The following is a 13,797-nucleotide window of genomic DNA, read 5'->3' as shown; positions in this document are numbered from 1 at the left end:
GCAAAATGCAACAACTCACTGAGAATTATAAACAAATCCCTTTCACCTATTATCACTAAAGCAAATAATAGTAGCTGAATTGATAACTAGTGCAAAATCTATATTTTTATAGTTGTAAACATTAAAGTGCCATTGGGAATTTTATGTGCAGGCAAACCAAGTCTTCCTTCCTGACTTGAAATGGAAAAGGAACTTTGCAGAGTTTCCTTATGCTCAGACCCTAGCAAGGGCAAAATTTGTGCTTTTCAAATGGAGAAATTGTAAATTAATAGTTTGAGAGGAAACTCTTCTGAAGCCAAATGAGTAATTATTTATAAATATAAAATCTGTGGGTGTTCTGTGGCTTATCAGCTGGTCAGAAGAGTAGCAGGAGAAGATCCAAACCTCAGGCTCAAGTTCCCAACTTAACATCTGAGCTACCAGGCGCAGCACGCGAGGGAGGCAAGGGGAGCCTTTGAAGTACTTGCAAGGACAGGTTTGTATTTTAGAAAAATGCATGCCCTCTTCTAACCAAATGTTGGAAAGTAATTATAGCCAGTATTGAAATTCATATCCCAGTGCAGGATGCAAAGGATGCTTCTTACTCAGGATTTTAATAAGACTCTCCATACTGGCAATTATTACTTCAACAATAAATGCTTAAAGGACCAGTAATTAAATATTGTCTAGAAGCAAGTACTGCCAAAGAAAATTCCAGAATCTGCAATGTTATGTCTGCTCACTGCCTAGGTACTTCTCTCAGATTCTTATTTTATTTGTTAATAAAAATACCACCGTGGTATTCATTTTATACAGTTTACACATAAACTTTATGTAACTATAACAAAAGCAATAACTTCAAAATGTACATAAATACAGTGTGATATCTACCAATAAAAGCCCGTAAGAATTCAAAATAAATATGTAACTCCAGTGAAGCATAGAGTTCTGTAAACAAAAGGGAAGCAATTGCGTAAAAACAATGTTGGTTTTTCCAGATATCCACAATGCACTTTTTGAAAGGATCATTTTCAATCCTGATAGTAACAGCTACTGATGTTCACATTGTGAGTTCACATGATTTTAGATCAACTGATAATTAAGCATCCCAGATATTTTTCCCTTGAAAGAACAAGTTAAAATGTGTTATAATGTTGTTGGCCTTTCAAGTGTATATATTAAATTAGAGCTCATCTGGATATAAAATACAACACAAAGGGCATTAACTTACATGTCTAAATATTCCAATCTTCATGTTTATAACAAAAATTACTACCAAATCTTAAGACATCCTGAAACTTAAAACTCTTTTGAGTCTATTTGTTCACCGACTCTAAAAATACACAAAATTTTAGTGATGCTGAAAAACCATCCAAAGGATATTCACAGCAAAGATTAAGTACACTTTTAATCTTAGTGCCCAAGGTTTCACTGTGCAATTATCTCTTGGGAATAAAATGTGAGTTTTAAAACTTGCTTTCCTTACCGCAAAAGCCTGAATACCCAAAATGGTTATGAAAACTGGGGGTGAGAACTGAACAGGATGTGGAGTAAGACTACAAGAAAAACATATTATTGGATAGTAATAATAGCTATGAATATAAAAAACGTAAGACAATGCTGGTGACACAGCTTACAGTCTCACCTAGAGGCACTGCAACAAATAAGGCCAGAGGAACTAAAACATGAAGATTGTATCAGTTGTACCAGGTAGTCAGTCTATCACTCACAGTACTCCCAGCAAGCCGACTTTTTTTGGGCAGTAATAAAAAAAATCTCAAAGAGAGCAGTGTCCTTTTCATTACATCTCAAACTTTTTTCCAGGGGTTGTTTTTTTTCTAGAGTAATGACCATGTCTACTGCTCTAACAGGAAAGATATGCAAGGTCTCCTTACAGCTGAGATCTCTACAATCTGTGTTCTGCATGTATAAGATGATGTCTGTGCCTTTAACCTCTACTTGATGTTCACCTCACCAGCTCTCTCATTCCACAAAACATCCCTCACTAATAATTCTGGATGAAAGTGAAAAATGATGCTGTTCAACACAGCTTGAAGCACAATGGTTTGATTCTGATCCAGTGGGATACTGCTTAAATCCAAACCTTATCAAAAGATTACTTGCGTTTTTAATTAAGATTTGATTTTGATTACAGGCAAGAAAACCGAAGGGAATTTTTGAATATTATTATTAATAGGGATTTACAGAATTCACTGCATTCATTTTGAAGTTTAGTGATGCAAATATACCCTGAGATGTTGTTCTGAGCACAGGCTGCCAGGTTTTCTACTTTAGCATTCTACTTCTACCATCTAAACCACAGGATTCACACATGACTTTACCTACATAAAGAACATCTTCAGTTCCAAACACTCAAACACTGCAGCATTCAAAGAAGCACAATCAATTTGTCATAAACATTTTTTCTAAGTATACACTAATTAAGCTAAATGTTCCTGTTTCTGGCGGTTTCTCTGATGACTCATGATAGACAGAAATAGAGAAAAAGTTCCAAAATTACATCTGCGTGTTTCACGGGAATTAGTGTTTAGCACTCACGTAATCATGTCTTCAGGTTCTTTGTTAAGCATCTGTATGTTGGTAAGCATCATGCACCGACCCACTTCCTTGTCCAGGTGTCTGAGTATGTTGTCCACAGCTTTCCTTACTTGAGAATAATATAATGACATACCTGCAAAAATATGTGGTTTTGTATAATTGGGGATATTTATATATATATATTTTCTGAAAAAGAAAGTTTCTTACTCATGCTGTGGTGCATGAAGTAAGAAAAATGCTTTCCTCATGAGATAGTATATTCCACTACTAATGATATCCCAATCCAAAACCAGAATATGTTGCCTGCTCCAAAAGGAACACTTATATATTATACAGGGAAACTGGAATACTGGATCATAAAATCACAATGAAATGGCTAATGCAAGAATTTAATAGTGCAAACATTTGTTATTGAATACTATCTTCAAATACTTCAAATACTTCAACAGCAGTGGGTCTTACACTGCTTATTTTCTTGATATTAACCAGGCACCTTCAGGGCATGATAGAGAGGCTCTTCAACAGCACAGGATTCTTGCTCTACACTGAAGCCCAAGACAGCAGTGCTGTTAACTTAGGCACTTCAGTACAACATTATTTTACATTTAAAAGTTTTACCATTTTGAAAGTTGAAGATATTGCTATTAAAATGAGAATATCTATGGCATCTTTGATGGTTTTCAAAGCTGGTACATCTTTGAACACAGGCACTGTTTCTAATAGGATGAATATCCATGAATAAACACAGCTATCAGCACTGAAAGATTAAGGACTACTGTGCCTTTAACCTCTCTCAGATTACAGGGTTGCTACCTCTTGTGAAGAAAGACTGAGGACTTTTCAGAATAATCTACAAAAAATGGCATTTGTCAAACTGAATCACAAATTTCATTAGAACACACAATAAATTAAATACTTACAATACAAAAATAAATCAAATACTTAACAATAATAAACTTTTTTTCTGATCAAGTGCTGAAAACAGCCATTCTCACACAAGTTTCTGTATTGTCCATTCTCTTACTGACCTATCATTTTAGCTTCCTCCTCTGTAAGAGTTTTGCTCAAATACGTTTTCTTCACTCTGAGAGTGTTTCCCGAGGGAAGGACAGCTCCAGTCACAGGCATTGGTGGTTCACCATCTTTTTGCTGCAAGCTATCAGCAATTACCAAGAAAGCTCTCAGGCCAATATTCATTCTCTGTGAAGTTTAGAAGATGGATGAGTTCCATAATCAAATAATCATATTCTACTCATATTCTTCATTCGCTTTGAAATGTTGAGAATGCACTTGCTGGCATTTTTTTCTGCATCTTCACTAGATTAACTAGTCTGATATATTTCACAAAAACTACCCATGAAATAAATAGTGAATTCTTATCTCCAATGTGAGCAGTGCTCTCCCCTTTCAGAATTTTAAGTATTTGCATTAGCACATTATCTTTTTATCTTCAGGATAAAACACCTGGATATGATCTGTAGCGTAGCAATGCATCTTAAATGGACCTTCAGTTAAACATAAATGACCTACATCTGTTATGAAAAAAAAGATCAATAACTGTCTTGAAAGGCCCCAGGGTTAATCATACTGAGAGAAAATTCTGGAATGATGTTCAATGCCAAAACTACAATGTGAAAATATCAGGAAGCTGAATCTAAGTGATCTGAATGCCTTCTGGGAATGCACCAGAGGAAAATTTGCAGGATTTTCATTGCAGTGATTGAAAGACTAGAATGTTTTCAATTTCTCTGGAATGTGTTCCAAAAACTAAGAGGCTGTCCTACTGACAGTCTCCCAGAGATGCATTTACACAGATTATAGGGATTCTTTTTTTCAGAATGCTAAAGTCCACGTACATAAAAAAGCGGCACTATAATGTCCTTTTTTTCAGACTTACAATGCTGTTGAGAAACAGTAAAACTTCAGATGCTGATTCAACAAGAAGCTAAGGACTATGTCCACCCCCTCTCAGCTGGACTAACACAAAATGTCCTTTGTAGGACCTTTCTCAGTCAATGCTGCAGGTGGCTGACCCAGAGCATGGTGAGGACTGCCCGCTCAAAAATTCTGTTTCATTCTTTTTTACTCTGCTACAGAAAGATGAAAGCTGTGTTCAAATTAAAGCTTGCCTTTCATTTTCTCTGCTTTTGACAGTAGAAAGTTTTAGAAAGTTTAATCTACTTTTTCACATTTTTCTAGCAAATATAATTTGTGAAAGGCAATCACTCTATTTTAACATCTTAGTGAATAGATACAACTGTTTAATTCTGAAAGATTAATACAGACCTGTTTTATGAGAGATCAGTAACTTTTTAGAATTTTTTTTAATTTGCAAAGGAAAATATTTTCAAAATTTTAATGAATTGTATATTCTTAAGAGAATTTTTTTATTCTCTTAACACTTATTTATATTTTGATTTATTTAAAGTTTTTCAAATTTCTGATTGTTTTCTCTAGGTAAAGCACTAGGAAGTTGACTCTTGACACCAACACCAGTGGAGTTTTGCTGGTCAGAGTGGTATAATTTTATTAGAGTGTTTTCTTTTTCTAGCTTTCTTGCATTATGTACTCAGCAAAACTATTTTGAAAAACATTGACATTGTTACAGAAAAATTATTGTTTTATTAAAATAAAGTTTAAGGCATTGCATGTAACAACAGCAGACATACTGCTGCTAAGAACAGACTGCTTAGTTAAATAAATAAACCAATAGTTTTATTTATATTTTTCTTTTTGTTTTATAAATTTGCACAAGTTCACATTTGATATTATTCACTGAGAAAACATCAGAAAGGCATGAACAATGTGACATTTTACAGTTAGAAATTCACAGATGTATTTTACTAATAAATCAGATTCAAGATTTTGCCTGAAAACAGGACAAAGGTGAAAGTGTGCTTAGAATGTAACCAGGAAGTAAATGTAGCACAATGCAAAAAAAAAAAAAAAAAAAAGAAAAAAAAAGAAAAAAGAGAAGTAAAAAAGCACAGATGTACATCATACCTCAGGGTTGAGACTGAAAGCTTTTGCAGGTTTTCCAACACAAAGGAAGTCAAAGATAATTTCTTTCATTGCAAAATCTAAACGTTCCTAAAATAGCAAAAATACTGCAAATCAGTAAGCTGCTCACTTCTGTTAGTTATTTTCATTAAGGCTATAGAATGCTGAACACCACTTTAATCAGGGTTTATTTAAATATATGGAAAAACAGATTTTCAGAAGTATGTAGAACATGTTATCAGATCTAAGCTTTTAACAATGCTTTATGTTGACAAAATCCAAAATGTATAGCATTTACATAGAAAATGATCCATTTTGGAAATAAAGCTTTTAATTATTTCATTTAAACTGCAGTAATTATGGCACTAACATAGTATTTTACATAAAAAGAGCTTGTTCACAGATGGCACAGTTAAGGGAAGATTTTAAGCATCTGTTTGCTTCATTCCTATTCAGAGATTTTAAGTACGTGCTTAAGTGCTTAGCTCAATGGGAAAATTTTCTGAATTTAAGTCATAAAAGAGATGAAGCTTCCAGTACTGCAGGTTAGTCTATTTTAGCAGTTCCCATTTGAACTGATGAAAACAACATGTGTCAGCTCCATGCTGAACTTGGTTGACATCTGACTTACTTTGAAAGCAGTGCAACTTACTGTCCTATACACCAGGGATGAATCAGTATCAGGATGAAACATGGCCTATTATTTTGAACATTATTGACAGTCAGAGTGTGTCAACAAATGCATTTTTTGACTTGCTGGAAATTTTAAAAACTGACAAAAATTACTTGTGAGTGAACACATTTTAATCTATTTTCAATGGAATGAGGTTAATCAAAACCTGTTGTTCAAAATACGTTTGCCCCAGCTCAGTGTATAATATTTTCATCATTCCCTGGATGAAAGATAATGTCAGCAGGGTGGTAAAAAATTCAGTCATTAGAAGTTTACTTATTTGTTAATTTGTTATTGGGAAAATAAGTTGTTCGTTCTATGGAAAGATTTATTCATGGCTCTCCCATACCTGTGCAATAAACTGTATTATCTTCACAAAGATGTTTAGAGGCATATCTCTTGGCACAACACCACGGGACCCTTTTGGGAAAAGGGTTGTGACAATAGTAATAAGTCGACTGCAAAAGAAAAATGAACATTAGACATTTTTGGACCTTGCAGATCTTCATGACACTCCATCTAGAAAGACCAGAAAAAACTTCCTTTGAAGTGAAAATATAATGGGGTGTCTTTTTCTGATCCATTGCTACAAATTCAGTGTAATTATTTTATTTCATTACTACGTTACAAGTAAATTAACCAGTCAATAGCCACTACGAAAGTATTTTTAACTTACACTGAACAAGGAGTTGCTTCTAATTTTTCCAAATGCTGAAACAGTTTATACAGCAATTTTCATTCTGTAATGGACAGTGCCACAAGAGGGAATATTTTGTTGTGTACAGTCGCATTTCTTATTTTGCAACAAAAATAGGTACAGTTTGAAGGAATTCAGGAGAACTATAAAACCTCTTCACTTGAAACGTCCACTCTACAAAGGATTTTCATTACGAATAAATACACTTTACCTTTGGGTAGCTGTGTTGCTTTCACATTTAATTCTGATCATGTAAACCCACAGTAGTCTGTACAGAGATTCCAGTGCAACTCGAGCCATTTTTGGGTCCTTATTCTAGAGAGACATATCACATAGGAAAAACTTCAGGTACAAATTAGCAAGGAAGTTTTATACTTAAAGGTTGCCAACATTCAGCATTTTGATAATGAAGCTACAAAAAAAAGGAGCCTCATCACTGCTCAAAGCTCCATTTCTGTAGCTGTAGGATGCTCGTGCATCCAACCTGCTTCTGTTACTACTAAAGTTGTTGAAAAACCCAATTATCAAGTTAGTTAAATAAGATACATGTTAAAATTTAAAATCTCTGTTTGAAAACCCCCACAATTTGACTATGAAAATAAAAACTCCTATTCAGTGGATTACATGAATTTAAAAGTTGTTGCACTATGGTGGAGGCTTGGTACTAAGAACAGATAAAAGAATGTACCACACATACTCAAAAGTGAAAGGACAAAAATCAGTGGATGTTTAGGCAGGCCTAATTAACATGGCATCTGTGATCAGCTGGACTGAATTGGTTTATCTGTCTGGATTGCTGTTTATTTTTAGAAACTAGTACAGGATTGCCTTTGGGTCTGCTCAGTCATATGCAGTTTTCTGTTTCTGTGGCAGTTGTAAGAAACAAGTAAGTGCAGTCCAATCAGATGGTCTCCCACATGTTGAGCCATCTGCTGGGTTAAACTTTGCAGGAGTCCAGTACACTTTGACCTGAGATAAGGTTTGCCTGGCCCACAGGGCAAATCTCCACGGCAAAAATCTGAGATATTTTTGGCAGACAAATGTTGAGCCACAGATCAAAGACTGCGGTTTGATCAAAGAAACTGCAACTGATGCCATCAGAGATTCCTGAATGTGTACGGGTCTGGGTCCTGCAAAATGAGGGCAGACAATTTGATATGGGAGATGACTTCAACTTTCAATGTGGCATCTACCACAAGCTTAGGAATGGAAACACTGGTTTTGGGCCCCAATTTCCATTAAACTCCTTGACAACACATTTTATGCAATAAAATTTTATATGGACGGAAAACTGAATAAAATTTTCTTATTTATTATAGCAGCATACAATGGTTGTCACACATGTTTGGAATAAGTAATAAAAGGAATGCCAAAGTTTACTTGGCATATTAATCTCTGCAGGATTTTAAAATAATAAAATCAATTACAATCAATTTGCTTATTAACCTGTTTACTTCCAATCTATTTTTCATCAGGTATAATCATGCCAGTCCTTGTACAATTCAGACCTGAGAATTTTATTTCTTCAACAAGTGATGAAGTATGTTTATCAAAATTTATTCTTATTCCAAAGCTTTCAGGAAAACAGCAGGCTGTGGCTGAGTTAAGGTAACAAGAGGCTGTGTAGCAGAGGAGGAAGCTATCTGTCAGCAAATGTCCAAATAGCCCAGTGGTGAGGTACTTAGCTGTGAGAGCCATTGAGAAAGAGGGAGGAGAAAAGGGCTGAGACCAGTATCATTGGAGTTTTCAAAAAATAGTAGACCAGTTTTTTGTCAGATCAGTAAGCTGCATGGCAGAAACAGGATTAAGAAGATGATAAAAAGCCCAAGATACATCCAGGGACATTAAGGGCATGTCCACGAGCAAGATTTGTCCAAGCTCATGGTGTTGATGTGCACAACTCTCCCTCGAATGGATGGATTTCCAGCTTTTCCTCCAGCTGTGTGAGTTTGGCTTGGGTTTTGAGGTGCCAGCCTGTCTGGTGAAAAGATTGTTTCAATGGTTGGGGCATCTCTTTCTCTGTACTGGGAAGGAGTGGCCAATCACTTCCTTACTTTAGCCACATATTCAGCAACCTTACTTTCTCCTCAAAGTAAAGATTGAATGAGTGCCACAACATTCATCTGTAAATCAAAGCATCTATCAATAAATTACAGGTTGCAAGATAAATTCCAATTTTATTTTCAATCAGTAAGATAAGACCAACTTTTCTTATATTTTCTCTGATGGTTTCAAATAATTTGTCATCATCTTCTCAATTTTCAGAAAAATATATATTCCCATCTGGCTTTGCCTTTTCTGAAGCTTGTAGAATTGCATAAAAACCCATAAAATTAGATTCAATAACAACAAGGTTTTCTGAATCTCTTTGCAAGTAAGATTCTAATGCATCTTCACTGAAGGTTAGGTATTCAACTACTGGCAGAAAGAAATCTTTAGGCAGACTGAACATTCTGAAGAGCTATTCTAATACTAGAATCCATATGAAGAGAGCCAATACAAATTGTTTCACTAAGACAGAGAGGAAATATGGCCAGAAAGCAACCATAAAAAAGGATGCAATATGTACCTTTTTTATAAGCTTGAGAACTCAACTTTTGGGGAGCAGATATTTGCCTCTTAGCTGAGAAAGTGGCTGAAATGTGAAGTTTGTGTGAAGTTTGAAGCGTGCTGTTAGCAGAAGCCTCCAAACCACTGGTTCATCAAGACACAGTAGGGAGGCCCTTCATTTGCTCTAATCACTTCACTGTATTTCTTATATTGCCCTTTTCAGGTGGGCACAGGAGCATCCTTTCACAGGGCCGCAGTTTTAGCATGGCATGGGACATGAGTTATTGCAAAAGTAAAAGGCACGTGGAGGAGCAGCAATGATAACTAGCACATGTGCATTGAACACTACGTGCAGCCTGGGAACCACAGCAGACTGCAGGGGAAAACTAACCTTAAACCTCAAAGATCTAACATATGGTAAGGGAATAAGAAGGGCGACATGGAAGAAAAAACTTGAAACAGTTTAAGGTTTTTGTAATGCAAACAGTTAACACGAGTGAAATAAGCAATGGAATCAGTGTCCTACAAGTAGTTCCATTTTGAAAAAGCAATAACAAGTTCTTTGTTTCCAATGCTTATGTGAAAATAGCAAGTTACTACTAGCTCAGTTTCGGTATGTCACTCAACTTATTAACTTCCATCAGCAATTTTTTCTGTTTCACAGGTGTTTGACTCAGTCTTGCTTTGAGTTAGAGGAACAGTAGAAATTCAAACTAGACCTAAGAATATTTTTTTGCCGTTGAAAAAACCTGCACAGCTAAAGAACCTGTACTGTCAGGAATAAAGTTATGTATGGAATCAGATGATAGCAATAACAGCGCATTTACCTAAAAAGGCTATGCAACAGATCTACAGTGCATACTGAACTCTGAATACAATATTAAAACCAAGAGATACTAACCTTGAGATTGGAAAGGCAGTTGTTGAGGAAAACATGCCATCTGTTTAAAAAGAACTGCTTCTGACTGACACAAAGCAGGCATGTTACCAAGGGGTACAAAGCCTAAACAGGAAATGGATGTCAATAAAGTGTTATTTGCATGTCTACAGCACACAAAACTAATTTAATAGAGCTACTGTAAACTTGAAGTTCTAATCCCTCCATTTTGTGCAATACAAGTTAGCCAACATAAACACATTAGTAAGCATTAGTATTTAAAAGGAGCCTTCTCTAAAGCTGTTACAGATACCTTTCAAGGATGAACTAAAACCAACCACGTGTGTACTCATAGGAGTGTAAGACAGGGCACAATTTTACAGATTCCCAGGGCTAAGTTCTGCCAGTTTACTGAGAAATAAAAGCATGGAAATAACTAAACTTTATTATTATAACAACAGGACCCACAGAGATTGTTGGAACTTGTGAATCAGATGGCTATTACTCCTCAAAATCTGCAGTCACAATATTTACCGCGAGACACGTCAAAGAATTGTGTTAAAACACAGGGAATGCCTGGATTTGCTGGGAGTTACAGCTTGGGAAGTGAAAAAAAAAAGGAAGCAAAGAACACAGAAGTTGAAATACTGTAACCCAGTCTCTTTGTCAACACTTACTTTAACACTTGTAAACAATACACTAAAAAATAAGCTAAAATGCACCTAATGATTTGGAAACTGACTCAGCTATTTCAAGAAGACTAAGGTTTCAGTTGTAATGTTAATAAATCCGGTCAGGACACAAAAGGTGTTAGTAAAAAATAAGGTAACATTCACTTTAAGATGAATTATTTTAAAAATTATCTCTAAATTCTAACTTCAGTCACAGCTCAAAGTATAAACACATTCTAAATCTCAGTTTCTGTTCCACTAAGATGTAACATAAACTGTCCATATCTAGGCTAATTTCTTGAGCAAATGGCAAATGTACATTAATTTTAATTTTTATAATCATGTCCAAAATACATATGGGACAGGATACCTGAAATCTTTTCACAGAAGACTTTCTTACTATACAATTGAGTACTTGACTGGATCACAGAGTTTAGTAACATTCCAAGAGTGTTACAGCCCATCCTAAGGAAGATCCCTAGGAGGGAAGATAAACCATCTCCTGGAATTTCCTAATTCTCTCCATTCACTACCAAGGAACCTTAATGACTAGCTCATACGAGGTAATTTTAGATAGAAAATGAAGCAAGATGACTTCCCCCATCCTGTCTGTACAGTGAGTGCATGGATTCACCAAACACTGATCTTGGTCCAGTTCAGACTTTAAGGAGTGTGCTTTCTTCCTGGAAGTCTGGAAATATGCACTGCAGCTATTTCTGTCAACTGTTTGCCTTTCCCCTCCTCCTCCTCGCAATGTTTGTACTTCTAATCACACCCTCACAAGAATCTATTCTACTTTGTCATTTTTAACTACGTAGCCTCCAGTGTGGTATGTGTAGACAAGCAATCAAATGCAAAGGCCCAGCTGTGCAATCCTTTCTCAAGAATGTAGTATTGACTTTGGCAAGTATGGCCACAGTTTAGGAAGTTCTATTTAATGTAAAAACTGTACAAAAAAGCTCTACCCTGCTGCAGTTCCAACAATGTTTTATTAACTCAATAGAGTGGAACAGAGCCACACAAACACAAACAGAGTGAAATCAGAAATCCATCTCAAGCCTCCCACTAATTCAAACTGGATCAGGACTGCAGCCCAGGGGATGCTCTGAATGTCCCCTGGGAATGCTGTAACAGGCAGAGAGCTCCAGCACACTCCTGCAGTCCTCCCAGCAGTTTCGCTAGCGCCAGTGACCAGCATTTGCCGAAAGAACTGGAAACAGGGAAGTCTTTTTGACTTTCCCCTAGAATGAGGGAGGACAAATGACAAACTTTCTTTACTTAAAAGGCCCAAGACTTCAAAATGGATTAGCTAATGCCACACTGCTGACAGGCGCTGACCCAGTTGGAGAGACAGACTGCTTAAGGCAGCCAGCATCAAACTGACTCAGATCCTCATTTAATTCAGATCAACTCATGATTCCAAAAATACACTGCAGTGCCACTGTTCATCTCTCATGAAAAAAAATGAAATAGGGAGCTACATAGTTGCCAAGTTATGGATTTAAAAGGGCATGTGTTATAATTTTTTTCCTTCCTACAATGTATTATTTAAGCCCCGTTAAAGAGTTGCTCCCACATGCCTCATTTGTTCTCGCTTGACAAGAAGTGAACTCTATTCTTTCTCCTCTTCTCCTAATGTTTACACATAACAACTACGAGAAAACATAACCATTTAATAATCACAAAACCAGAAGCTGAAAACATATTTGATTCAGACTAATCTAGATTATATTATCAGTAAAATAATTATAGTTGTTTTCTGGAAACACAGTAATCTTCCCTGCAAATAGAAATGTATTGGTTATAGCCAAATGCAAATAAAACATTTTGCAATTTTCCAAGGGTCTTGCTCAGAAATATTTGTGACAATGAATTTTAACCTCTGCTTCTTAGAGTTACTAACCAATGAGTGTTTCTTTCGTGATGAAAGTTCAAGCGTTGTATCATACAGGCTTTCAACAAAGTTCCTCAGACAGGGGACATTCACTTCATTTTTAACAGCCTGAAATAAAATTTCATGTCAGTAAAAAAACTATTTCAAAAGCTGTTTTATCTAATTTTAAAATATTATGCAAACAACATCAAAAATAAACTTACAGCAGCTACAGGGACAAGAATTTCAACAAACAGTCCTGCCAGTGCATGCTTGATATCTTTGTCTTTAACTTCAAGGAAATAATGTGCACATTCCTAAAGTAAAAAAAAAAATACAAGAAACATAAATTGCATATCAGCTGGAATAAAGACCCCTGAATGTTTGCTGAATGTGAATCACGTGTCAGTGACTAATTTTATCCTGCAAATCCCACTGAAAACATTTGCCTCTTAACTTCTAAATCTGCATTTTGCAGCAAGCAGAAAGCAGGACATAAGTCAAGATCAAGGAGCTGTTGCTCTAATCCAGAAAGTCTCCACTGACTCCAGCTGTGCCTGGTGGTGTTTTGGACTGGAAATTGAGTTGACCTCATGCCCTGTGTGTATCTTCAGGAGCAAAACTAATAGTCAACATGGAGTGCTTCACACAATGCTTTGAGAAGCCAGAAAAGGAATTTAATCCTCTGGTTAAGACACACAGGGCAATGAAACAATCTTATTGTAAATATTTTTGGATGAATTTCATTGCTAGGATTCGTTGCATATTGTGGGTCAATATGGAATTGTGCTATGTGAGGACAATTTCCAGCCTGCATCTGGGGATTAAGAAAAATATAAAAACAGACTTTGTCCTAAACATGCAGTGAACTACTCTCCAGACAGCTGTGTTGCTCAGGAAGTGAGGGAGGGGAGATAA

At 35.9% G+C, this 13,797-nt stretch overlaps 1 protein-coding gene across 9 annotated transcripts in view; it reads right to left on the bottom strand.

Moving 5' to 3' along the window:
- The window catches only part of FRY (FRY microtubule binding protein), a 224,250-nt gene that overhangs the window by 85,702 nt on the left and 124,751 nt on the right, over window positions 1–13,797 (bottom strand). For all 9 annotated transcript variants that reach the window (XM_063149130.1, XM_063149128.1, XM_063149129.1 and 6 more), the window contains 8 exons: window positions 13,104–13,196; window positions 12,910–13,008; window positions 10,360–10,461; window positions 7,120–7,223; window positions 6,561–6,669; window positions 5,542–5,628; window positions 3,567–3,738; window positions 2,539–2,671 (listed from right to left, as the gene is read on the bottom strand). In XM_063149130.1, coding sequence (XP_063005200.1) covers window positions 2,539–2,671; window positions 3,567–3,738; window positions 5,542–5,628; window positions 6,561–6,669; window positions 7,120–7,223; window positions 10,360–10,461; window positions 12,910–13,008; window positions 13,104–13,196 — 899 coding nt within the window. The remainder of the gene's footprint in view (window positions 1–2,538; window positions 2,672–3,566; window positions 3,739–5,541; window positions 5,629–6,560; window positions 6,670–7,119; window positions 7,224–10,359; window positions 10,462–12,909; window positions 13,009–13,103; window positions 13,197–13,797) is intronic.

The sequence above is a fragment of the Melospiza melodia genome, chromosome 2 (assembly GCF_035770615.1).
Source record: "Melospiza melodia melodia isolate bMelMel2 chromosome 2, bMelMel2.pri, whole genome shotgun sequence".
Taxonomy (NCBI): Eukaryota; Metazoa; Chordata; class Aves; order Passeriformes; family Passerellidae; genus Melospiza; species Melospiza melodia.
The sequence above is the reverse complement of the archived record's forward strand: the minus strand, read 5'-3'. Positions and strand labels throughout refer to the sequence as shown.